This window comes from Sinocyclocheilus grahami, unplaced genomic scaffold, assembly GCF_001515645.1.
Source record: "Sinocyclocheilus grahami isolate Dianchi unplaced genomic scaffold, SAMN03320097.WGS_v1.1 scaffold3.1, whole genome shotgun sequence".
Lineage (NCBI taxonomy): Eukaryota > Metazoa > Chordata > Actinopteri > Cypriniformes > Cyprinidae > Sinocyclocheilus > Sinocyclocheilus grahami.
The window spans coordinates 984,665-1,012,388 of NW_015505182.1; the positions used below are offsets into that span (position 1 = coordinate 984,665).

Here is a 27,724-nt window from a genome sequence, read left to right on the forward strand (position 1 = left end):
TATATATATATATATATATATGAATTAGTGCTCTTAGTATTATTTAAGTTACCTTAAATGTAAATAAATGCATTTAATATGCAATACATTAATTAAATACTAAATATGTGTAAGAAACATGTGGGAACAAAATCTATTTAAACCCTAAATGAATTAAATGACACTGCCAACATTCATGTATCACCTCAGCTGTCCTATGGATCATCAATTGACAAGAGTCAGCTGAAACAGAAATGTACCACTAACCATTTTGGAATATTTTACTAATAGAGTAAAAAAAAAAATGTACCCCTGTTTTGTGATATTGATGTTGGAGTGCATGGACCCAAGTAATGAGATTCCCCTCAAGGATCTCGCTCACCATTATTTAACCAAAAATGCATCATCAGGCGATCAATAGCAACTAAAAAACATTCATATCCCACAACTTGGCTGTAGTATCAAAGAAACCCTTCACAAGAATATAAGAGGAGAACGCAAGTACTCCATTAAACTAAATAATAGAAACTTTGGGAAGTGTAGTCTATAACAAAAAGCCTCTAGCAAATTCAGGGTCAAGAAAGGGAGAGGAGCAGTGGACGGGAGGAGGAGCTCTCCTTTTCCCTATCCGATGTGAGAATAACTGGAGAAGGGAGGAACAAGGGGAGGGGAGTGGACAAAAACTGGCTTGGGGACAAAAATCTCCAAGACCTGCGTTTGAACAGTAGCTGAGAGGAAGATAGGCGTAATGTGATGCAGCACTTTGGCTCCCAGAGCACCTGGGGGTACTATTGCTTCATTAAGCCCCTTCCCACACTATCACACGCCCACATGCGAACATCCAAGAGTTACAGAAAGGGACCTAGAAGTAGTTGCATCTATTTTTGATGTGCAAACCACCGTTTGTCTACTCCTCCTAGTCCTAGATGATAAAAGGACAGAACGCTTGGGATCTGGGCTCACAGAATGAGTGCCATCACCACCGAGGACCAGGACATGTTCTGTGAGAAGGCAGTGGCCCTCATCGTTGACCTCTGCCTGGATGACAGCCCTCTCCTGAACCCGGAAACCTGTCAGGATTTCCTTGTGCTTTTGACCAATGAAAACCCCAACATCTCCAGTGCAGGTAAGTTTCCTGCGGTGTTTGATGGGAAGCTTGTTTGTTGGGGGTGAAGTGAGTGGAGGATGTGCTTATGTTTATGCGCAAAAGTGAGCCAGGACTTCAAAGGATGGTGACCTTTTAGATATGCCCACTTTCTGCGATTAAAACCGAGCTAACAGACTTTTCTGTAAGTTCTGTATAAATAATGAATTGCCATTAGTTACCTGGCACTTTTTTATTTGCCTAATGAGCCTGCTTGTGTTTGATGTTGTTCTCCTCTAAATTAAGGATGCTAGTCTTTGGCGATTTAGATCATTTGTAACCGTGACACCTCCTTTCCCCCCTCTGTCTGATGACAAGTGCACAATTAAGCTTCGGTTGGAGAAATTGCGTTGATGTGATCCATAGAAAGATGGATGCGAGTGTCTTACAACGCACTGCTCCAGACTACAGGTTCACGGCAGTCACGCAAGGTAAAATTGACATGAAATTGAATTCTGGACACAAGATCGAATCAGCTGTGATATCTCTGAGTTGGCAGGTGATAGGAATGTCTAAAGCAATACAAATTATAATGAATTCCCGATCTGGCGAACTGCCATGGAGGAAGACGCAGAATCTAATTGTCACTCTGAGTTTCTGTCACGGGAGAAATCAAATAAACCACTGCAGGCCCTGACCTGCATCATGTCCCTGACCACTGGGATAGTGAATGTCACTGTGTGTTATTCACAAATAAACATGAATCACTGACGCCACAGAAAAGCACTAATGCCAGCTCTTTAATAATGCTCAACTACTTCTGAAGTCACTTTAAATTGACATTTATATATTGGGAGAAGCATAATAAATAATCCACAATCTCTAACCTGTAATCCAGTGCAAATCTGCCTATATTTTACATGTATTATTGCTACTTTAGGTGCAACTACAGCAACGACACAATCACTGACATATAGTACTATATCGCTATATACTATAGTTCTCAACTGTTGTCACAGTTCATAGTCTGGGGGAAAAAAGCTAAATGAAAGTTAAAAAATGGCACAAAAATACATATTTATATAAATGTATAATAATAATAAAATCTGAATTTAGATTTAAATAAAATTGAATAAAATATATTACATCATTTTAATTATTAATTAATCTTCTAATTCATAAGTAAATGTTTGGTCATTTTTATTTTGTTTTTTTTATATATTATACAAATATAAATTATAAGTCACATGATTGTGAATAGTTAACACAGCAAAATAAGTAGCCTTAAATAAGAGAAAATGCTTCCCATATTACTTGCTGCTGATGTAAAAACAATATATCCAATCAAATCATATTTTGACACTAAAAAGCTAGCCAAATGAGTCAGATTCCAACATAAACATGCTGAAAACCATGGCCAACCATAAAAAAAACTACACAAGAAAAGAGAAAATAACCTCCATTACATACCCATTAGACTTCGTACTGCTTTGGATTTCCACTTGATGTCCAATTTAAAAATCGCAAAACCAATTCTCTGTACTACTTTTTCCATGAGCAATGCTACAGCTAAAAAAACAGTTTGTAATGTCATAAAGTCATAATGATTGAGCTCTAATTAGGACGGAAGCACTGAGTGTGTGAAGGGGAGATGCCTGCTGACTTTACTAGCAGTAGAGGGAGTCACTGGAACCTGCAGTCCACAGGCAGTAATACTAGATGAATGGAGGACTGCTGCTGGCCTCCGCAACCCCATGATGAGAGATGCACCCAGCCTGCCAAAAAGCAAAGGTCATGCATCAGGAGAGCCAGGTGGTGCAGCACTCGTGCAATGCCAAAACCCAACACGATAGAGCAGCACTGAGAACGTAACAGAGGAGGGCACTGATCAGCACTCTGCAGTTTGTTGCTAATTGTCTGAAGCAATTGTCCAACATCCCTCTTGAATAGATCTCAAGTGGAAGAGCATGTGTTACTGCAGCTGCACTGTAGTAAAGAGCATCACTTTTTATTAGGAATTCATGGAATGCTTGTGTTGGAGTCATGCCTCGGTTTCTCATGAATGAATATTTCAAAGATGTCAGATCTAAACGTAACAAAAAAGCAGTTTGTTTAATAATTCAGTTTTGCCTCCCACACTTCAAAGAATCTTTCTATATTTCACTTTGTCTCAAAGAATGTGTACACGGGCCTCGATGCTTTCAAGCCTGCATGACACTTTATGCTCTTATAAAAACACTGTATCTATAGGCATCATGGATTTTTGCCACGGTCAATTATGTACCCACCACTTTAGAAAATACCACACAGCATAGATTTATCTAATTTAGGATGCATTTCCGGGTGTTTTCATTTCGTTCCTGTGTGTTATGTGCCAATGTAGTAATGAAATGTGTTGTTTTTATTGTTTTGCGTAGTTGTTAGTATATGAAACGAATCAGCAAAACAGACAGTGAATTAATCTTACGTGGCCAAGTAGTGTGCTCCCCGATTCATAAGCAGCTCAAATGAGTCGGTTCTTTTTAGTGAATCAAACACAGACAGCTAACATATCATAAGAATTACAGTAGCTATTTGTTTAGATTACATTTACATCAAAATGATCTGTTAATTTAGTATTATTAATGTAAACTATGTAATTCTATGCTCTGAGGTTCAAACATAAATTTGCAGTTATCTGCGAAGATCATGCTTAATATTTTCCAGCTATTCTACACTGACCTAGAAAATCCAGGGCAATTTTGTTTACATTTCAGTTATGACTTGAATGTTAACAAATAAAAAAAATTATTTTGATAAATAAAAAATTTATCAAAATTAAAATTCATGTAAAAAAGATATATATATATATATATATATCTTAATAGTGTTTTAATGGTTGTGCCAATGCCAGGTCAGAACCAAAGCTATAAGTGTAAACATTCATTCCATCATTCATTCTCAAGCATTACAATTTTATTGACCAGCTTGAATAAAATGATTGTATAAAAGGTGCTGAGGAAGGAGAATTTAAGACATTCAAAGTCAATATAATGCCACTCAAGCACATGATGATGGCATATGTTAGGTATGATCATCTTTCTCACCCCATTTCTATTGTACAGAAGCCCTCAAGGTTAAATCAATTACATTTCCTTTCAAACATGACGAGATGGATATGACTGAGTATAATGGTTACGCAGTAGAGGGCATGTGGATTGGGGACCTCATTTCTTTCCACTAGTGTTGAAAAAGATGAAGAGAAGCCATGCAGAATGCTGGTCGCATTACAAAGTGGCACCTCTCCTCCTGTTTCTATAGCACATTGAGCAGAACTTTACTATTCACCACTAAAGAGTAGTTTAGCACACTAGGCTCCACTGCAGCGAGCAAACTGCTCCATTCTAGACCTACTACTGCAGCTACCGCATTATGTGGCCATAAATAAATAAAACAGCAAGTAGACATCAGACCAGCAGGTAAAATAGCATACACACTCTGTCTATGTGTTCTCCTCCCTGCTGAAGAAGGAACAAGATAGATGGAGGGTTTTGTGTGGCTGTGTGTGTGTGTAAAATATCTACCGGGGGAGTTAATTCTCGGTAACCCAATGGGGAATTCCTGTGCGCCGGTGAAGTCCTGTGAGGTATGATTAAATAATTTAGCATACCCCAGTGCTGTGTGCCAAACTAATTTGTGACCATACCTTTATAGATTTTGTTAATTACTGAACAGGTGTCGACTAGGCACAGCCAAAATTACATTCTTTTGTCATTTTTCTTTATAGGCCTTAAGCATTCTCACTGGCACTAAGCTTATTCTTATAATAGCTAAATCTGCTGGGAGTTTGGCAGTGCCATCAACGTAAGTATGAATAATGTGAATTTATACTTGCAGACACCCAGTGTCTAGTGAAATAAATGTGAGAAGCAATTTAGCATTTCAACCTTGTCTCTTAACTTTGAAAATTTCACACTGGCATCAGACCGTTTGTCAGAGCTAAAAAAAAAATGCTCCTTTAATTACAGAGATCTTCCAGAAATAATCATTTAAAAAAAAACATAAAATGATAGTAAAAGTAATCTATATGATGCTTGTGCTATGTTATAGTACAGCTTGTGAAAAGATATGAAATTTAAAGGGGACATATGATGCGATTTAAATTTTTCCTTTCTCTTTGGAGTGTTACAAGCTCTTGGTGCATAAAGAGGATCTGTAAAGTTGCAAAGACTAAAGTCTCAAATCCAAAGAGATACTCTTTATAAAAGTTAAGAGTCAACCAAGCCTACCTAAAACGGCTTGTTCTAACATGCCCCCACATATCTACGTCACTATGTGGAAATATTAGCATAATGCCGCACAAATGTGCATGCAAAGAAAGAAGGCGTGGTTTCAGGAACAGCAGTAGTGTTGATGCAGCCATGTCAGGGAGACGCTGTGTTTCAGTGCGAAAGCAAAAGCACTTTATTTGGCCTTCCGGAAGTAGATGTAATTAGGAATCATTGGTTAAAATTTATTTACAACAGAACAGCACAACCCAGATGTTCAAGTTTGTGCAACGCTTGAACTGATGGTAAAACTAACGACATTATTAACTGTCTTGATATTTACTTTGAAAGCTGAAGCTGCGATTATGGTAAGGGGCGTTACATTTCCGACGCGTGCTTGTTGTGTTCGACAAATCACAATGCACTGGGTCAGCTGGCCAATCAGAGCAGACTGCGCATGTCAAAGGAGGGGGCTTTGTTGAAAACAACATGTTTGAGAGAGGCGGGGCATAGAGGACCTACAATACTGTACAGTATTTGAAAAATAATGTGTTTTTTGAACATTAAAGCATGTCAACATATTCTGTTATACCAAATACACAAAATAATGATCTTTAAAATAGCATCATATGACCCCTTTAAGTCATTTTTCACTGATAATCTTCTACTCCAAGTTGTGATAAAATCAACGCGTGACAAATCAGTGTTATTAGCCAAATATGGTAGCAAATTCCATTGTTACCAACACAGTTCCCTGATTTAGTGTTTTCTTAATCCAATGAACAAACGCAAATAGCATCGCAAACTATCCCTAAAAATGCTACATTACTCAAATCCACCCTTGTTTTATTTCATACACTGCATAAACCTCTAGGTTGAGGCCAATGAGAATAAGATACTAGTGTTTAGACAATGCCAAGGACATTGGTCTCTGATGTCCATCCCCATGTGCATCACTTCTAGGAATCAAGACATTTAAGCCGTGACCATCTCAAAAGATGAGAACGGGCAAAAAAAGAAAGCCACTGAAAATGAGCCCGACTATAACAAAGGAAAATTGAATCACAGGCCGCCCTGTAGCAGGACATGGAGGGGATTCAGGGGGTTTAGGCAGAGAGAAACATCCAAATGGATTCATTTCTAAAATTAAATTTCAAGGGTCTGCCTGTTATGGGTGACTGTGACATTTCATCCCTGATTGTGTTAAATTTGTTCTCGGTTCAGTAACATGGGCCGAGGTTAACAAGCCATGCATGCGGCCGTTGACAAGCCCTGCGAAAAGAAGTGGATTCTGACAGTTCTATTGCCTCTCAGAGGCAAGCCTCTCAACAAAAAAAATTCAACAGCATTTTCAATATTTAGTGCAGTGTTCGGATTGCACAACTGCTGGGTATTGTATGATGTGTTTGCTATGTGTTAATATTCTCATGATATTCCTCATGTTCTGGAGAATCTGGTAACATAGCAGAATGTGTGTACACAAGGTGCATTCATGATTAAAATGTTTTGCACATATAGATTAAACAGCGTATGTATATATAATACTGTGAAATATTTTTACTATTTATTTTAATATATATATATATATATATATATATATATATATATAAATGAAATATTTATTTGTGTGATGGCAAAGCTGAATTTTCAGCAGCCATTAGTCCAGCCTTTAATGTCACATGATCCTTCAGAAATCATTGCAATATGTTGATTTGATGCTCAAGAAACATTTTATATTATTATGAAAGCAGATCATATTTGTGTGGAAACACAAACAAGAACAGAATATATTTGAAATCTTATAAATGTCTTTACAGTCCAAGACAAGTCGTTCAGTAAAAAAAACACTGATGGGTTTGGTACTATAAGCATGTTGCTGTAATAGCTTCTTCAAAATGAATAAATGAAAAGCAGCATTTGACTGGTCAATGAGCTCTACAGTTCAACATAGAATAGAGTGAAAATAAATAAAATACAACTAAATCAAGTTAAATGTACAAACACCCAGGAGCTATAGAGTGTTTTTTATTCTTGGCAACAGAGAAAACTGTTTTCACCACCTGGGAGTAGAACATACAATTTTTCAGCTCATGAAGCTGATTACTCAGCGGCAAATACAAAGTGCCATTGAGGCCGATATTCATGAGAGGTCAGAGGTACAATCAATCTTGCAGTGGTTCCAAGGCAAGCTGATTCATAAACTCATCTGCTGCCATACATTTATAATAATTCATTAGATCAGTGTAGGCTCTGACTCCCACATCTTTCTACGTAATTTCATCAGTGTAATCTTAGCCAAATACTCAGACTTCAAAGTAACTCTTACTAGCGTATAACATGCAACACAATAGGTTTGATTTGGTCAAACAAGGTAGCATAAAAACCGAATAATTATGTATTACATGAGATATGGCTTACTGTACCATTTGCACTGGTTTTGGTTTCCCATTGGCCCCTGCTGTTAAATGTGAATGATGCACTTTTGAATACTGTAATACTGTATTTCTACATTGTCAGACATTCAAAAAAATTTATTCAGATATCTGTGTATTATGACTTTTTTTGCCCACAAATATTAATATTTTATCATTTCTGCTTCTTTTCTGTCTACTTTTCTGATGTCACAACTCAAGATAGTTGCTGCAAAAGATGCAAAATAAAATAGTTTATCTTTGCAAAGAATGCAAAGATAAATATTATAGGGAAATGACAGTGAATTCAGCGAGTCATCTTGGAAATACATATGGTTATTTTGCATTTTTAATCCAATTTTAGAATTGGATTGATTTCATTTATCACCCTGGTAATGGAGTACCTTGAGTGCATTGCATTGTGGGATACACTGACTCAAGCAATATGCTCTGGTTTTAAAACACAGATTGGTGACTTTCTATTTCATACATACAGCAAATATACAGCCTGGGGTTGTGAAGTTAATTGTTCTTACACTTGTTAGTAATTAGTCTGTATATACAGTATAACCATAAAATATACTTCGTATTATGATGAATCTAAATGCGAGTTTGTGTTTTGTTGGAAGTGTAAGTGTGTTTTTAATTTTTTTAAAAAGTAATAAAAATGAAAAGAATCACAAATTAGGGTTTGCTTCGAATGTACACACTGGAATTACAGAAATGCGTACGTCAACAAGAAACAATTATTTATACAATGACAGTAATGACCATTTTACCTAATTTTCTTATCTATTCTTTATTACTTATGCATAGGCTACAAGTTTATCTCAAGTTGTTTTAATTAAGTTTTTTCCAGACCTTTTACTCACCTGCTTATCCACCACTTTTCCCGTTTTTATTCAGCAGTTCCACATGAACTGCTTTTCACAGAGGTCACACTCTCTGCGTGCATGTAGAGGGTGAGATTTTTGTAGTATAAAGAAGGCAAATTTGAGTCGTAAGCATTTCTTTTCTTTTCATGTGTGTCAACATGTATTGCTAGCACACGTAGATTCATACACATTGACTCTGTATTGCAAAACAGGACAAAAGGCAAATTCATCATGCCTGACAGAATCATTATCCAAAGCTTGTGAATATTGATTTCAAACATGGTTGAGTTATCAGGACTGAACAAAGGAACAGAGATACTTGAGTAACAAAGCAATAATACATCTTTATACATCATTAGCATAATTAATGACCCATACACAAGAATGATCAAGAATTGTTCCCTCTCTCCACCTTTATTAAGTGATTTCAAGATTTGCCCACCCCTCAACACACTTTGAAGCCTTTACTTTACATGCATTATTGATGATTTACATGAGTATTGTTAATTTAATGCGATATATGATAGTGAATAACTGAATCTATTCATCTGTATTTCTTTATTTCTTCTACTGAACACAACAGAAGATATGATTTGAATGTTTTGTCCATACAGTAAGATAATTGGATCCAAAACAATGACTACAAAAAATAAAAAATAAATGTATGGAAAAAAACATGGATGGAATCCTGTCTCTAGCACGGAAGAAAAAAGCTAATTGTGACTTTTTATCTTATATTACATAGGAGCGATGGTACATAAATGATTGTTTTTGACTGAATTGTCTCTTTAATTTTTTGCTATCCCTGCGCAATTCCACTCTAGCTCAATAACTGATAGCTGCCTTACAGTACATCCTCATGTCCAGAATAAATTACCAATTAAACCCACATGCTTCATTCTGTTAGTTTGTAAAAATCAGTCTGCACTGCGAAAAACCTAGCCCTTGTGATTGAGAGCGCACATAATTACCACATGATTTACATTAGAATAAGCCTTGTTGGACAGTATCTCATTGTAGGCAGGAGATGGAAATTAAAACAGACCTGCGCTTTTGACCAAACCCTCCAGAGGCTCCTCATTCAAACCTCATTCTTCCCTCTGCCGTCATTAGCATCCTTTTCTAAAAGCCCATATGTTGAAATCTAAAATCCTGATTCGTGTTTTAATACAAAACATAACAAAGCCACAATTGCCACTAAGCAAATTGTGTGTTTAATAAAAGATGTGCTGTATCATGCTTAAAATATACTGAAATATGCTCCAAGTGGAAAAATAGCACTGCATGCACCACTGGAAAACTGGTGGAAATCTTTAGATAATATTTATGAAATGGCAAATATATGTAGGCCACTCAAAAGCGTCTACATCAGATTATCTCTTGAAGTTCTTATGAGTGGTTTCGGTATGTTTTAGTAAAGTGTGCATATGGAGTGTTCTGTGTAGCTTAACTGCCTTTGAGAAAAGCAGAGATGAAAGTCCAGGGTTCTGCTCACCCATCCTTCCCTCTATCCAAGAGCACATCCCCCTCCCAATGCAGCTACAAGATCACTGATGTTAATCTGTCTAGAAGTCGGCTAGGGGGAACTGTGACATCGCAGCTGGAGAAGTAGAAGCAAACCACATAAATGTAAGAACAAGACACATAGGGTTTGTAAGACGGAGGAGCTTATTAATGCAGCCATGCATGCATCACTGAGCAACACAGTCAGACCTGGATCCTGCATGGATCCATAATTAAAATTAAAGGAAAATTTCCCCCAAAATGAACATTCTGTCATCATTTACTCACCCTCACTCTGTTTCAAACCTATAGGACTGACTTTCTTCTATGGAACACAAAACATGATTTTTTTTTAAAGAATATCTTGGCAGCTATTTTCAGTATAATGAGTGAATTGGGACTGGGGTTGGCAAGCTCTGAAATGACATGAAAGTTTCGCAAAACTATTGTATGACTTGAAATAAAGTGCACAAGTTGTGTGAATCACTGATATAATACTTTTTTTTGTTGTCATTTTGGAGCTTGACAATACAGTCTTCTGCATGATTCATTGCATTTCATAGATGAACCTTTTAGGTCTTTTATAATTACCCTTCCTGCCCTTTTATCATTTTAATCGAAAATAACAACTAAGCCTTTCTTGTCAGTATTTTTTGAAATTCATGAAACTTTTAATTAACATGCATACTTTTTTCGTCACCCGTTCTTCATTATAAATTAAACATTATAGAGTTTTCCATGTGTTTAAAACTTTTTAAATAATGGCAATTTAGCACATGTATAACAATATCAGCTATTAGTACAAAAAAAATCCTTTTAAACAAAAAAAAACAATTGACAGCTGAAAGCAACTATTAAATAAAATTCTGTTACAGCATTACAAGTATTATTGCATGGCATTTTGTTGCCTGTGTATTTTCTATCATTAATTGATAAGATTATATAACTGATCTACTTTAGTAATAGGTCTAATAATAATAAAACATTAATAGAAGAACATACCGTAAAATGTGCTGTAATGTACATAATTGAAATAAGAAGAAAATTAAAATGTATCTAATATGTATTTTAAAACTAGGCTATATTTTATTGTAAATGTAGGTAAATATAAAAAGGTAAATATGTCTTGTTGCATATAACATGTGACTCTGGACCACAAAACCAGTCAAAAGGGTCATTTATAAATAAGCTTTTTATTGATGTATGGTTTGTTAGCATAGGAGAATATTTGGCCGAAATTCAACTATTTGAAAATCTGCAATCTGAGGGTTCAAAAAAATCAAAATATTGAGAAAATCTTGTTTAAAGTTGTTCAAATGAAGTTCTTAGCGATGCATATTACTAATCAAAAAATAAGTTTTGATATATTTACGGTAGGAAATTTACAAAATATCCATGATCTTTACTTAATATCCTAGTGATTTTTGGCATAAAAGAAAAATCGATCATTTTGACCCATACAATGTATTTTTGGCTATTGCTACAAATACACCCGTGCTACTTATGACTGGTTGTGTGGTCCAGGGTCACATATATTTGGACAAGGCGATTTTTAAAGGCGATTTTCTCAATATTTTTTTATTTTTTTGCACCCTCAGATTCCAGATTTTCAAATAGTTGTATCTCGGCCAAATATTGTCCTATCCGAACAAACCATACATCAATGGAAAGCTTATTTATTCCGCTTTCAGATGATGTATAAATCTCAATTTCGAAAAACTGACCCTTATGACTGGTTTTGTGGTCCAGGGTCACACATAGATTTTCACCATCAATGATATGGTGATGCATTTTTTTATTTAAAAAAGTTATTTTGTGATTGCTTACAGTAGCCTAAATTTAATAAAATTATAGCCTACATTAATAGGTAACAGATTAACGTTTTATTTATATATATTTATCTATTTTTACTTGAATGAATAAATAAAACATTTTTGTTGCGTAAGCTGCGGGGTAATGCTTTTGAAGCAGTTGTGACCGTTCTCTGGCTTGGCGAAAGTGTGTGTGTGTGTGTGTGTGTGTGCCCCTTGACAATTACAATAAAGCATCTCTCGCGCTGAGCAATGCCTGGCTTCCTCGCGGTGCCATAGAAACGCGGTCCCGTGCGAGCTGCTGTGGAGAGCTCATTCTGAGGCGAGCTTGCGGAAAGACAAGAGCTGTTTTGAGGCATGGTTTCTCAAAAAACTGCAGGAAAGCGAGTTTAAGTGGGAATACCAGAAGTGAGAGACCAGGGGAAACGCTTAGCGGTAAGAATTCATGTATATATTTGTGTTATCAATAAAGTTGGGAGGGCATTTTTTTTAGTATCAGTGCTTTACGTGCTTTGACAGAATCGCATTACCTACAAAGACGCATTATATATATTTTTTACTTGAAGAACATCTGTGTGCTTAAATGCCATATTTTAATATATATTATAATTTTGTTCGTTGTATTTGTTGTTTATTTTAAGAGTCGAAACTTCCTGCAACATTGATAGGATTTTCATGCAGGTGTTCATCTGATTTGCGTTAACACCTTTTGAAGCTCGCTTGAGTACTGAGGGATTATAGTCTGCCCTGTTTCATAATAGACTAATTAAGAAATAAAAATGCATAAATCATAACTTTGGGAGGGGGTGAAAGACTTTTATGTCGTTTTCTTCTAATCTAGTTTTTAGTACCTCTTAATAGGCACCATCTGTGGCTGTTTCGTCCCAGGGAAAGCCTTTATGACCCAAGATCAAATGTTGATGTCTTTTATTCAGTGTTGTATTGATCTCACAATAGCATCTCTGTGCTTTAGCTTTGAGCATGTTAAACATATGGCAGTGAAAAGAAGGTGTTGGTAGTGCCCTGGGGCTGCTTTGGGCAGCAGCTTACATTTTATACCAGTTGTATTCATTCAAGCACAGAGCGTGTATGCGGATCCAGTGAATGGGGTGCTGAAAGAAGGAAGGATGAATATACAGTAGTGTGTAAACACAGCACATAAATTATCATCCACACAGCATGCTTTTGTTCTGTGTGTTTATGTTTATGTGTGTGAGTAATTGAGGGTACAGCAAGTGCAGTGACCTGCTTCCTGGTGCAGTGGCAGTTTGGTCTATCACGGTTCCTCTCAGTAGGTCGTCCAGAGCCTCTTCCTGCATTGGCAGTTGATCACACTGGAGGTGATAGTGTTAAAGCATTGTTGTCAGCTGCATCTCCCAAAGCTGCAATGTAGGCAAATGAAAGATCTGACTACAACAGGCTGCAGTGCATTGCTTATCATCCCTTAGTATTACACTGACTCACTGTCCCAACCTTTAGGTGATAATGACGATGCTGCCTGAGCAATAATACAAGTGGGAATGGGGAAAATAACCAAAATGTGTGTTTAGGGCAGAACGTCTTAGAAAGAAAGATGCAACTCAGCAGCGATTGCATTCAATGCACTAGCAAGAGATACAGGGGCTACAGTGATTGCTTGATTAAACTGTTAGTAATGATATTAATGTTTTATTTGTTGTGAGCTACATGTCCATGAGACATCTTTTGATGTTAGCGCTAGAAAACTTGGCGAAAAGCACATTTAACCACTTGAATTATAAGACAGCTGTATTTCTGTCATCAAACTATGTAGCAGGGTTTTATTATCAGCTTTACTGATAATGGATGCATAATATTGGTTGACTTTTTGCTGACAGGGTTGCATTTTTATAGTAATAGCGCTGTGTCATCAGTACAGCACTAATGACTTGGTCGAACTATATGGCCAACCTCAATGTTTTGTTAAAAAAAGCTGCTAGCATCTTATGTTCATTTCTCTTTCTCTTGCACAAAGTACACTGTGTTTGATTGTAACACTTAGAGACAGTTTTTTACCTTTAGGCTTAAAGCTGTAGCCAACTGAAGTTCAAATGCTTATCATAAATGCCTCAGTTCACCTTTCATGGGACCCTTGTTGTTGCCCTTCAGAATTGGCTGACAGAAAGATTTAGGGGAATTTGTGTAGCCAAATACAGGCATTGGCCACTCACTTCAGTCTATTCTGTGAATGACTGGCCGTGTCCATCAAGACCAGTAAGCTAGCTCTTCTCTCGGCTTATCTCTGGCTCACACTCCCCTTTTGCCTGCACAACAAATGCTAATCTAGCCCAGTTTCAACCTAAAGGAAGGGGATGGCACTTCCTAAGTGGCACATGATGTGATTTCTTTTGCTTATCGGGAAAAGACACCATCATGAATTGTATCCGATGCATGTGGCCTTTGGGGTGTAAACAATGCTTTTGAGTTTTGCATGTAATATGCTGTATTTATAAGCGTTCTCAGTTTGCACTTCCTTCTTCTCTGTTCTGTGGCGAACACACATCAGCCTGTGGGGTACAATGAAGGCGAGGAACATGCTAATAACTTGTTAAAGCTGCAGTGAGATTTTCCTTCTTCGCCTAATTACTAGGAGTATTTTTTAAATCCAGCACTGCTTATGACTTTGCTAAATGGTTATATGTAAAGTTTAACTGAGCTGAAGTTCAATAGCTCTCTTTAAAGTTTTCCTCACAAATTGTTCCTCTATAGTTGCATTCAGATTTATCATTTTTATTTTAGGACTTCAAAAAACAATGAAAAATAAATTGAGTTACACACATTATATCAACAACCCTCCCCTCAACTTGTTAAAGTCAGCATGAGATAGAGATTCACCTTATGTATTTTCTAAATGCATGTTACAGATTTTATTGTGATTGTGATCAATTAATCTGTGCACATTTATTTATTTATTTAATATTTATTTATTTATAAATTTTTCTTGACCTTTCAATTTAGTCAAAATGCCATAACTCCATCTTAAAAATGACACACTTCTCTCTGATGGCATATGCCAGTCTTCTCCAATCATTTAGTCCTCATAAATTTGCAAGCTTGCATTCAGATCTGTCTCCATCCGATCAAAAATACAATTGATAGAACCAAGTCCCGCCTTAAGTTTTTTAATTTTTGATAGTCTGTTTCACTCAAATGTACATCACAATACAGAAGAAAAGATCTGTGATTACTTCCATTTTGTGTCTTTAATACATGGGTTGCTTAAATAACAGAATAAGTTAAATAAAAGGTTTCTGCAAAATATACTCCTTATTTACACTCTAGCATTGCATCTCACCATAGGCCATATTGCGATACCCTTACCCTCTATGAAAGCTAAATATTTACCTTCTATTTTGCATTATTTTTATCATTATTAATGAAAGTCTATTATCTCTACCAACGAAAATAGTTCCAAAATAATCCATAGCATCATATTTTGCATGTCGCTAAGTAATGCACAAACTGGCCACCTGTATGGAAAAGAGTATGTGAATGGAGCATCAGCAGCTGTCCCAGCAATCACTCCACTCTGGGAGAAACCCCGCTTGAAGCAATCTTGGAGCAAGAGAAACCCTGCTTCAAGCTATCCTGCAGCGAAAGAAAACACATGCACTTCGACTTTCAAAAAACCCACTCCTCGCTTCAGGCAAAATCACACAACTCTCCCCGCTGTTCACTTAGTCTGGTCTGGAATACAGAGTATAGTCCTGCTGAACAGTAAAACATCCCATTGCTGTAATTCTAAATGTAAAAAAGTTAGCAGTCTGTAACCAACTGAAACTTTCAAATAAATAATACAGAAGAATAAAGTCATAGATTTAGCAATCTTACATCCAAATAAAGAGTATGTAGTTATGATCATAATTTTTTCTTATAGACGAATTTCAATTAATGGAAAAGTATAGCTTTTTTGTCGCTATAACAATCATTGATTGCATGAATTGCACTAATGTAGAACAGTTTTATCAATGTAGGTGGCTGTAGTCCAATGCTCAACACAGACATAACATAAGACCGATAACTGTACAGTTGAAAAATGGGGTTTATGCACTAGCACTGGAATTACAATAGAGAGAGGTAATCGTAGGTTAACCTATGGCCATTACCGCTCAGCAATCAGAGTAATTGCTTGTCTGCAAATTGCTGCTAGAGTAGGGCATGAAAGAAGAGGACTTTCCCATGTTGCCAACATGGCCACAGTGGCAGGAGCAGAGGGAAATATTAACAGCAGTTATTTTTATTTAATTCACTCTGCTTTAGGAGTTTTCACTCTTTTAAACCTTACCCCACAATTAATGCAAGCATTCAGTGTTATTTCGAGCTCTATAAAGACTACCAGCTTATCTGCAGGACGTAAGATCTTATTACTGGCATCAATTCACTCTGCAGTTTGTTCATGCAGGGAATACTTGGTCCTGCAGTGAATTAAATAAATTATTAAAAAGAGCAAATCATTTGTACAGTTGAAAAATGGGGTTTATGCACTAGCACTGGAATTACAATAGAGAGAGGTAATCGTAGGTTAACCTATGGCCATTACCGCTCAGCAATCAGAGTAATTGCTTGTCTGCAAATTGCTGCTAGAGTAGGGCATGAAAGAAGAGGACTTTCCCATGTTGCCAACATGGCCACAGTGGCAGGAGCAGAGGGAAATATTAACAGCAGTTATTTTTATTTAATTCACTCTGCTTTAGGAGTTTTCACTCTTTTAAACCTTACCCCACAATTAATGCAAGCATTCAGTGTTATTTCGAGCTCTATCAAGACTACCAGCTTATCTGCAGGACGTAAGATCTTATTACTGGCATCAATTCACTCTGCAGTTTGTTCATGCAGGGAATACTTGGTCCTGCAGTGAATTAAATAAATTATTAAAAAGAGCAAATCATCGCAACATTATATAAATATTGTGATTTTAATGAAGCACTTTTGAGACGCTTTATTAAAGTGCTTTGTATCTGCATTAGGCCTGTGTTTCGAGTGCTGATGACAAGCACGCCATTCTATTCATTAAAGTGGGCTATAACCTTATGTTCTCGTTGCTGGCCCTGACCACAGCTGTCACAACCGTATACCACAGGGACTTGTGAATGGCTGCAAGCTAATAGCAGGAGCACATTTAACTGGATTTCACCCTCTCCCCTCCAGAGCTTTGATAGGGCTCAGTAGTATTTGATGGAGCTTACATAGAGCCTTAGAGCTTGAAAGGAAGTGTTAGGTCTATATAAATCTCTTTTCTCATTGTATTTGATTTACTTTATATGGCAAATCAATAAGGTAAATAATTGAATGGGTTTATTGTTCTTGAAAAAGAAATGTAATAATTTCTTAGATGCAGTTATTTAAAATCACAGATTTTTAGCATTTACTGTAGTCCTGATATAATTTATGATTCACTTTACCTCATCAAATATAATGTCATCAGTTTTTCTATTTAATCTCATGGCTGAACAGACCAGGATTTGATAGCCATACAGCCACTATTATATCACAAAGCTACTGTAACTGAAACTAACTGGACAAACATGTTCAGCACTATTTTTATGATTGCATGAAGGTTTGAAGGATAACTGAATAAGGGATTTCTAACAAACCATGACAGATGAAAGCAAAATATAGCTCTGGTTTGCAGTTTTGCAGCAGTGACAGCAACACCATCTACAATAGTGAACCCTTACATCTCAAGTAGCAGAGTTAAAATTGGGGGTGGGATATGTCTAATGGACAGGTTTCTATGGATACCAGGTTAGATTTGAAGACACTTGAAGAGAAGTTTAAAAAAACCCTAGGGCTCTGGTTGCTGTCTGCCACTGGTACCAAACAAGCCTTAATTAGATTTATTGGTCACAGGAAATGTTTCACTGGATTGGTTTCATCCTTAGCCGGTTAAATAATAATACTACTTGAAAAAATTAGACTATATTTATACACACTCACTCACAAAAAAAGGAAAACAGATTTTGCAATGTATTACTTGTGATCTACACAACAAAATTGTGTTATTTTTAAATGTGATTTCACATTTTAGGGAATTATAGTAATCGAAAGCAGTCTACTAGACTCCAGTGTAGTTCTTAGCATGCTTTGAATGGGACTTAATGGGGAGAGTACAAATGTTAAAAATAACATTTATTTATTTATTTATTAGTTAGTTAGTTGGGTAAATTCCATAGTGTTGCGTCTTGTTGTGATTTAAACTGCTTCATTTACACTAGGTTACCATTGTGGTGAAGTTTGTAGCTTTTTCTTAGAGGATGGGTACATTTAGAGCATGTTTATGCTGCTTTACTCAATAAGCATTTAATAATTAGCATTTTGCATGTATTTTTTGCATTTAAAAAATAATTAAATCGAATAACTTCATCCTGTCAGGAAACCATACAAAATCAATTTGAGACTACTTAATTGTGTCATTTTATAATAACATCAATCCATAATTGGATTTGGTGAAGTTATGTTTGTGAAACTTGATTCATGTGGAATCAATGTACATGATTAAACCATTTAAATTCAACACCCTTTTTCAGTATAGACAAGTCAACTTTTAATTGATATTATGAAGCTCAACAAGAAGTAAAATGTTTCCTTCCAAACAGAAAACCACTCAGTATTTACAGTCATGAATGCCTACAACACTTGTTCAATGCCACTTACACTTGTTCAAATTGCCATACGAATACTGAGAAGAATGCAGTACTGTTATGTTTGTCTTTTTGCTTCTGCATGTAAACAGGATCATTCGCAAAGTCTTGAAGGCCTTTGGAGATTAGTTGGTTGTTGTTAATGCACTCCGGCTTGTGTGAGGTGAAGCTGTCAAACCGTAAACACTGTAATGGTTGTGTAACCTTGCATCACACCCATTAATATTTCATTTGCGGCAGAAAAGAGTCTAGCTGTCTGACAGGCTAATACATGTCTTATCTGCGTATCTTGTCTGATGAGGGTCCAAGTCAGGCCACTTATAAACTTTATATCATAATTTTTTTGTGATGGTTAAAGCACTGTCTAAACAATACATACAGTAATTCACACTAAATGCAGAAGAGTAGAAACTGGGCAGTTAAAGTAATAGTTTACCCAAAAATGAAAAATGTAAAAGAAATGTAAATCGACTCACTATCCAAGTTTGTTTCTTTCATCAGAACAGATTTGGTTAAATTTAGCATTACATCACTTGCTCACAGATGAATCGCCTGACGTGAATGGGTGCAGTCAGAATCAGAGTTTAAACAGCTGATTGAAGCTTAACTCCTATGTTAATATCCTATGAAGCCAAAAGCTGCGTGTTTGTAATAAATACAAAAATATGCACAGACCTAGCACCATTTACAAGCGAAAGCAGTCCAAAACAGTTCTAAACAGATATGTTGATTTTAATTTGAGAAGACAACAGGAGACTTTCACAGGAGGAAGCGTTATAATGGATTATGGCCAGAAGTGAAGGTTTAAAGTTAAAATGCCTTAATGATGTATTTGTTTCTTTCAAACAGACATGATCTGATAGACTGGAGGTGTGTGGATTACTTGTGGATTATTGTGGTGTTTTTATCAGCAGTTTGAACTTTTGTTTTGATGGCACCCATTCACTGAAGAGAATCTATTGGTGATCAAGTGATGCTAAATTTCTCCAGATCTGTTCTGGTGAAGAAACAAACTCATCTACATCTTGGATGTCTGAGGGCGAATACATTTTTTGCCAATTTAAATTTTTGGGTTAACTATTCCTTTAACTGGACAGTTAAAATCATTATTTTGATTTGTGCAGACATTTTAAATAGCTCAAAACCAATTACAGCATTACATAGCATTTAGGAGAATTTTGTGGTTTATCTTAAAAGAACTTGTGCTGACAGCATTATTGCATAAAACCAAAACTATGAATAATAATAATAGAGGTACTGATTTGAAGTCCTGATAATGAGAACATTGGTCCTGAAGTTTATTTTTCTTATTAAAGACCAGACCTAGATATACAAGAGCAACTAACTATGCAGATTGATTTTCTCTAGTGCATTTGCTCTGTTAATGACTGTACAGAAATGAGAAATGACACATTTGAAATTAAGTGTTGAATTATCAAATTTGAATCTCCAATGAGCGTGTGGTGTACATTTAGATTTTTTTTTTTTTGCCACTAAGCCTCCCAAGTGGCAAGTTTTCCACATTTATTGGCACATTAATTATTTTGTCAAGTTGTTTATGTGCTCCCACAGTCCCCCAGTAGGAGAAGCGAATAACTGTGAGAGTGAGATTGAAATGGGAACGTACATCGCTGCCGCACCTGTTTGTTTTCTTGGTTGGCAGCCAAGGGCTCCATCCCCAAGAGGCGTGTACTCCAACGCATTTGTAATAATCATTAGATCAGCATTTTTTTCATCTACTCAGATATATATATAATTGTTGCCATTGAACAGGAATTTGACCAATGACCTGCTCTTCTTGTATGAAAAGTCTGTAATTACATTTAGCTCATTTGCAATTCCATCTGGAAGATGGTTGAACTTCGGTGTTAATACTGTCTACCCGACGGTGCAGAGAAGTTTTGGCGGTCTGATGATTAACTCATTACCTTGTGATATTCACACTAGAGATTTAAGGGTTTAAGAGGCCCATTTCGAAGGCATAAGAACCAATTGCCTTCCTTAAAAAGAGGCAAACAGCCTCACCAGACTGTGCATCACACTGAATGATCATTTCTACAACTATGTTGTAGTTTGTCTTCTCAGCATGTGATTAATATTTATGTGAGTGCTCTGTGATGACTGACCGAGAAGTCTGCAGCAGTCATGGCATGATCAGGACATTTGTTTTAATTACCTTCACCGCAGGCTAAAGCAAACAGACAAATAATAAGATGAAATATGCTGTTTTAGTTAGCCAATGAAGCTGTTGTCAAGTTTTGCAGTGATTCAACAAGAGGCTAAGCCATTGATTGTACCTCTACAGATTATCTTTGATGTATAAGTGGATCTTTTTTCATCTCATTTGTAAAGAACTGCTTGCTCTTGCTGATTTTATATGGCAGGGTTCAACAATAAGGATTGCCCGCTGGCCCAGGGCCATTATGAAAGACTTTTAAGGAAGTTGATAAAATGGTTACATATACTTTTGTACCAATGCTGCATTGCCACTGAAAATGATCTTTATTTACACCTTGCCAATGTAAACATTTGGTTTCATGCAATCTATTCTACATTTTTGTTGCAAATTCTGCTGAATTGTCACCAAGTTTTATCTACTGCAGGTTAGTGGTTCTCATCCAGAAGGCCGGGGTCCTTAGGGGGTTTTAACAAACTTTCAAGGGTGCTGTAGGTTGACTTAATTAAATTAATATATTATTATAAATATAATTAATTTCATTATAATTTAATTTATTATCATTATTTTCATAATTATATATAAACATAAGTTATAGTGTATATATTAAGTTCTGGTTGATATGTTCCAATCAAATATAAAGTTATAGTTTATAGTTCAATAGAGTCAAGAACGTTGAGAACCACTTGTCTGGTTGATACAGATTTTGTTGAATTTGCAAAAATGACTTGTTGTAGTCTTTGAAAATATCAGTAATGTTTTGCATCATTTTCCAGCACGTGTTTATAAATTCATAGAGTTACATTTACTGCATTATAATTTCCAGCTTGCATTTAGTATATCTTAAAATTTTTAGAAACACTACTTGGATCAACATACACTCATCTGAACTTGTTTTAGCACACTTTATACTTTTGTAACTGAAAAATTGATCTAGAAGGACATTTGTTATGTGCATTTTTACAACGTCCACTTCTGTCCATGTTGTATCTTCTGTCCAGACATTTCCTTCAGTCTCCTGCTGCTTGTATTTGTGGTGTGTGGTTTGGCCCTGCTGGGTGTCATCAGCGTCGCCACCTGGAAGCTGTGCTGGGTGCCCTGGCGCACCAAAGTGCTTTACTCTAGCGCCACCGCCCTTGCCCCCACCCGGCCAGTGAGAGACCAACACAGAGAAGAAGGTCACGGTGACTACTACCCAACCCTCAGAAACATTATGGCAGCAGACAAGCTGAAGGATCCTGGGAACTTTCTGGAGGCGGCAGTGAAGATTAGTCATACGTCGCCAGATATCCCCGCAGACGTGCAGCTGTCCATGAAGGATCATCTGCTGAGACGTACGCGTATCTCACGGCAAACGACCGAGCCGGCCTCCTCTAACAGGTCAGTGTTCTGGAAGAATGAAGAAATGTTTGTGTCTGAAGACCTTCATATAGGTCATCACAGTTTACTGTATATACAAAGCCATTATGAGGTTAGTTCCAGTCATTCCTAATCATGTTATTACTTAGGATATCTTGTAAATGTCAGACAGAATTAGACCTGAAGTAGGTCTCTGGGTTTTATTGACTACAAAGAAGGTCAAATGGTGGAAAACCATGCTACGTCCAGAGGAAAACCAGTTTTTGCAGGAACCTTATAACATATGCAGAATTATCACCATCAATTTGCATGCTTTCAACTGTGGGTTATAATTCAAATGTAGATTAACACCTGGTGTGTCTTTTGTGAAAGAACCAGTGCATCCGATCAAGATGATTCAGCAGCTAAATTTTGTGTTGCCAGGCACAGTTCCTTCAAAAAGCACCTTCCCAGGCAGATGCACCATGTCACCAGTCTGGACCGTGGAAGTGAGTTTTTAGATGTGGAGGACCATCCCACCTGCACCGCTGCCTCTCTTGGCCGCATCCAACCAGAACTTTACAAACAGAGCACGATGGAGGCTGAGGGGCCATCTAAGAACGGCACTACCAAAACATGCGGCAAGATCAACTTCTCCCTAAAGTACGATTACGAGGGAGAGCTCCTCCTTGTCACCATCCTCAAGGCATTGGACCTACCCGCGAAGGATTTGTGCGGCAGCTCCGATCCTTACGTCAAGATCTACCTGCTCCCTGACCGCAAACGTAAATTCCAAACTCGTGTGCACCGCAAGACGCTCAACCCCACGTTTGACGAGACCTTTCAGTTTCCGGTCCCATACGAGGAGCTGGGGTCCAGAAAGCTCCACTTGAGCGTCTTTGACTTTGACCGCTTCTCGCGGCACGACATGATAGGCGAGGTGATACTGGAAAACCTTTTTGAAGTTTCAGACCTGTCCCGGGAGACATCTATCTGGAAGGACATCCAGTACGCCACTAGCGTAAGACAATTTATCGTCTCTACTACTTGAGTCCAGACCCCACTGGTGATTCATCACATTAATGTGGCTTATGTCTCAAAATATGAAATAATGTCTCAAATAGTTTTCTATATAATGAAAGACATTTGTGTTGAAAACAAAATTAGAGCCTTTTTACTGTCGTTGTATGAACAAACAACACTGAGACATACCCTCATTTTTTAAATACCCTTTAATTTTATTAGAAAATATCCAAAGTGTCCAGGACAGAAGAGTCATTTTGGGGTTAACTTTCACTTTAAATTTCAAGTTAATAATTTAACTTGTTTTTATTGTGAATGGATGCATTTATTGCCAACTGTAGATTTTTTTGGTATCTGGTTAAAGCAAAGATACTCAGTGCCCTGCAATTCTACAATAAGGCCAGACTATTTCTCATCTTGCTTTTCTAAGCAACTTATACATCATAATAATGTGGTGCACATCCTGATATGGGGTCATTTGTTGCATCAGGACATCAGTTCCTCTTACGACTTCATGTTAGTGAGTGAAGTGTTTTGAGTTCCAGGTTTGTATCTCTTATACTCAGGAGAGGGTTTCTGGCATTGACAGTATAGGCAGTTGCCTAGGGTCCTCCAGGGCTAAGCTCTCAGACACGCACTCAACTTCTGTATCACTCACCCGCAGCAGTTTGACAGCACTGTGCAGCACGCTTTCAGTTCCACCCGACACTTTTCATTGAAATTGAACTTTTCCAAGCAGCGTCTTGTCTCGCCAAGGGCACCATTTGAGTCAAAACTGCCACAGCTTCTAGTTAAACATGACAGAGTTTATTGTAACTATTTACTGCTTCTCCAAATTATATACATACTGTACAGTTTAATATATTAAACCCAGTAAAACAAAGTAAAGCATATATATATTCAATTATTCGCGTGATAATGATATCACTGATACATCAGCCATGCAAACTGCAGTTCAATGAACCAGTCTTTCAATTGCCCACTTGTTTAAAGCAGTACAGTCTATAGTAATGTGTTCAGCTCTGACTTTAACAGTGCCGATATACAGTGGGGCAAAAAAGTATTTAGTCAGCCACCGACAGCCCCACAACATTACTGCTCTAGAGGAGATCTGGATGGAGGAATGGGCCAAAATACCAGCAACAGTGTGTGAAAACCTTGTGAAGACTTACAGAAAACGTTTGACCTCTGTCATTGCCAACAAAGGGTATATAACAAAGTATTGAGATGAAATTTTGTTATTGACCAAATACTTATTTTCCACCATAATTTGCAAATAAATTCTTTAAAAATCCTACAATGTGATTTTTTCTCATTTTGTCTCTCATAGTTGAGGTATACCTATGATGAAAATTACAGGCCTCTCTCATCTTTTTAAGTGGGAGAACTTGCACAACTGGTGGCTGACTAAATACTTTTTTTCCCCACTGTATGAATTTGCATGACTGATTATAGTACACACACTAGAGATCACTGAACGCAGTATAGTTGAGTTAACAGGCTGAAGGCTAAAGCTCTCAAGATGGGTTAAATGTGTGGGAAAGACCTATGGATATGTGATGCATTCATTCAATACCTTTGTCCTTCTGAGTTTATTGAAGGTTTTTGAGTAAATTTATGGTTTATTGATGGCTCTGGGTACAATCAAATTTTCATTATATACATTTTCTATCAATTTCTATTTTAGTATACTTTATAATTTATTACTGTGATGAGAAAGCTGAATTTTCAGCAGCCATTACTCTAGTATGCAGTGTCACATGATCCTTCAGATATCATTCTAATATGCTGATTTGTTGCTCAAGAAAAATTATTATTACCCATGTTTTTTAATATTATGAAGGAATTACCAAACAGTTTTTTTCCGGATTCTTTAACGAGTAGAAGATTAAAAGACAGCATATATTGAAATAGAAATATTTTGTAACATTATAAATGTCTTTACTGTCACTTTTAACCAATTTAATGCATCCTTGCTAAATAAAAATATTAATTTCTTTCAAAAACAAAAATTTGTATTGTCCCCAAACTTTTGAATGGTATTGTACTGTATTAAGATTCTATTGTTTTCTTACCCTGGCATCATTTGAAATACTAACATAACTATATTAGTAAACATTGTCATTTATTTGTAATGCCAGCATGATGCATTCGATTTTGAGTGTCTCCATTTGACTCTGCAGGAGAGTGTGGATTTGGGAGAGATAATGTTCTCTCTCTGCTACTTGCCAACTGCAGGGAGACTCACACTTACTGTCATCAAATGTAGGAACCTCAAAGCCATGGATATTACTGGTTATTCAGGTATGCTGCTGTCCTTTTTTCCTATGTCTTTATTTTCTTTCATCTGTCTGCTCGGCCATCTTCCTGTTTATACATTTGGACAGTCACGTTTATCACTGTCAGCAAGCACATTACAAGTTCTTTAGTCAGACATATTCAGACCATGAAAGACAAGGAGAAAGATACATTGAGAAATTCATGTCACACCTCTCTGCTCTGTTGGCAGATCCGTACGTGAAGGTGTCACTGATTTGTGATGGGAGACGCTTGAAAAAGAAGAAAACGTCCATAAAAAAAAATACACTGAATCCAGCCTATAATGAGGCGATAATCTTTGACATCCCCCCAGAGAATATGGATCAAGTCAGCCTACATATATCAGTTATGGACTATGATCTGTGAGTGTGATATTTTCACTTTACAAATATTATGTTGTATATGCTCTTCACAATCTATTCTTCATTCTCCTTGTGTATAGAGTGGGACACAATGAGATCATTGGAGTCTGTCGTGTAGGGATCCATGCCGAGGGGCTTGGGAGAGACCACTGGAATGAGATGCTTGCTTACCCTCGAAAACCTATCGCTCACTGGCACCCGCTCGTAGAGCCCAAGAAGTCTGAGAAGGAGGTGAATGACTTAAAAGTTTCCAGAGTGGAAAAGTACATTTTCATTTCAGTATTTCCATCTCTCCCTCTCTTTCTTTCCGTTTTATGTCTCTTTTTCAGTGGAAGACTCGTACCACAAGCTTTGACAGTCAGGGCTCTTGCCCATCTCCTAGACTCCCCTCCAGTCCATAAGGAAGGGATAAACTCTCTCTACGTCTTTAAGCCAAGTATCTCCCAGGGACTGATGGTGAGATCCAAGATATGTCCTTAGACAATGTGTGACACAGCTTAAGTCTGTGCGGACATGTATGATGGAGTAGGAAAAAAGAGGGTGCTGTCCAAACCTTTCCAAGTGCAAGTAAGCCTAGCCGAGCTTTAGCTTTTTTGCATTTGGATTGAAGTGTTGCTTTCTTACATTGGGTAAATTCACAAGCCACTACCCAAAGAGGTTGAACGATACACTTCAAGATGAATTTAAGCAACTCAGAAGAGTAAAAGGGTGTATTTGTTGATGGATATTGTATATTATATTTTAATGGACATTATAATAGTATGAAGATATAGTTTATTATATATTTAGCCTTAACTTCCTTCTCGTTCTTTTTTGTTTTCTTTTAATATAAAATACGTGTTAAGAGATTTTTATGATTGAAGAGATATGTGAAGTCCTCGATATGTTCAACCTATTGAGATATATTAGCCGAACTGTATATTGTTTACAGAGCAGAGATATTCCATTGATCTTCCTTTTGTTTGTAGTGAAACTGTTCTGCCACCAAAAACGCCAATGCCAAGAATAATTTGTATCCTTTCAACAAATATCTAATCATTGGTGTGAAGTGTAGCGTTTTTGCTTTGTCCGTATTTAAACATTTAAGTTACTGATCGTTCTATGAGTACTTAGAATCATTTGTCATAATTTTCTTCTAACAAGTTGAGTACAGTTAAATGCAGCCATGCACAGCTACATCCATAATGTACAGCTGGCTAAAATCATCATAATTTCACCATGCAGTAATTGTAGCTTCCAAAGTAAAACCATAACGAATACCAAGGGTTGTGTGTCAGACCTAAAAGACGCAAAAAATCCTTGGCTTTCTAACAAGACTTGAAATAATATCATTATGTAAATTAGAAGCACTGTTTTACAAAGACCAATTTTGTATTTTACATAAAATGTGATAAATGTTTACTGTTCTGTATTTTCCCTGTTGCCTTTGAGGTGTTTTCTCTTCAGATAACATGATGTATTTTGTTGGCTGGCCTGGCTGGAACTCATTGTATCAATAATCACTGGAATTGGTGTTTCTGTATGAAATGCCTGATTCAGAGCCACTTTTCAATTTTATATTGAGACTTTGTATTTGTAATGTACAGTTACTGTTTCAGAACATCCCCTTGTACTTGAAAGGTGTGATTAAATTTCGTTAAATTAAATTTTGTTTTAATTTCATTCCTTGTTAAAAGGATAGTTCCCCCAAAAATGAAAATTCTGTCATTAATTACTCACCCTCATGTCGATCCAAACCCGTAAGACCTTCGTTCATCTTTGGAACACAAATTGCGTTTTTTTTTTTTTTTTTTTAATTAAATCTGAGAGCTTTCTGACCCTCCATAGACAGCAAGTGTACTACCACGGTCAAGGCACAGAAACGTAGTAAGGACGTCGTTAAAATAGTCCATGTGACATCAGTGGTTCAACCGTAATTTTACGAAGCTACAAGAATA

At 36.8% G+C, this 27,724-nt stretch overlaps 1 protein-coding gene across 2 annotated transcripts; it reads left to right on the forward strand.

Annotated features, from left to right (window-relative positions):
* Positions 1–945: 945 nt before the first annotated feature.
* Positions 946–27,390, forward strand: syt6b (synaptotagmin VIb). Of its 2 annotated transcripts, none has more exons than XM_016244407.1 (7): positions 946–1,105; positions 21,747–22,125; positions 22,528–23,104; positions 25,290–25,410; positions 25,616–25,787; positions 25,868–26,018; positions 26,117–27,390. In XM_016244407.1, exons 1-7 carry the CDS (start codon positions 946–948, stop codon positions 26,186–26,188), a joined length of 1,632 nt encoding a protein of 543 aa, XP_016099893.1. In that variant the 3' UTR covers positions 26,189–27,390. The 2 variants fall into 2 exon arrangements, with proteins under 2 accessions (XP_016099893.1, XP_016099959.1); XM_016244473.1 differs by lacking the exon at positions 946–1,105 and adding an exon at positions 12,246–12,345.
* The last annotated feature ends 334 nt before the right edge of the window (positions 27,391–27,724 follow it).

Excerpts from the sequence above, each read along its gene's own strand:
- syt6b (XM_016244407.1), top strand. The coding sequence starts at position 946 with ATGAGTGCCATCACCACCGAGGACCAGGACATGTTCTGTGAGAAGGCA. Across the intron at positions 1,106-21,746 it reads CCCCAACATCTCCAGTGCAG|ACATTTCCTTCAGTCTCCTG; the intron begins GTAAGTTTCCTG and ends TCTTCTGTCCAG. Across the intron at positions 25,788-25,867 it reads TCAGTTATGGACTATGATCT|AGTGGGACACAATGAGATCA; the intron begins GTGAGTGTGATA and ends CCTTGTGTATAG.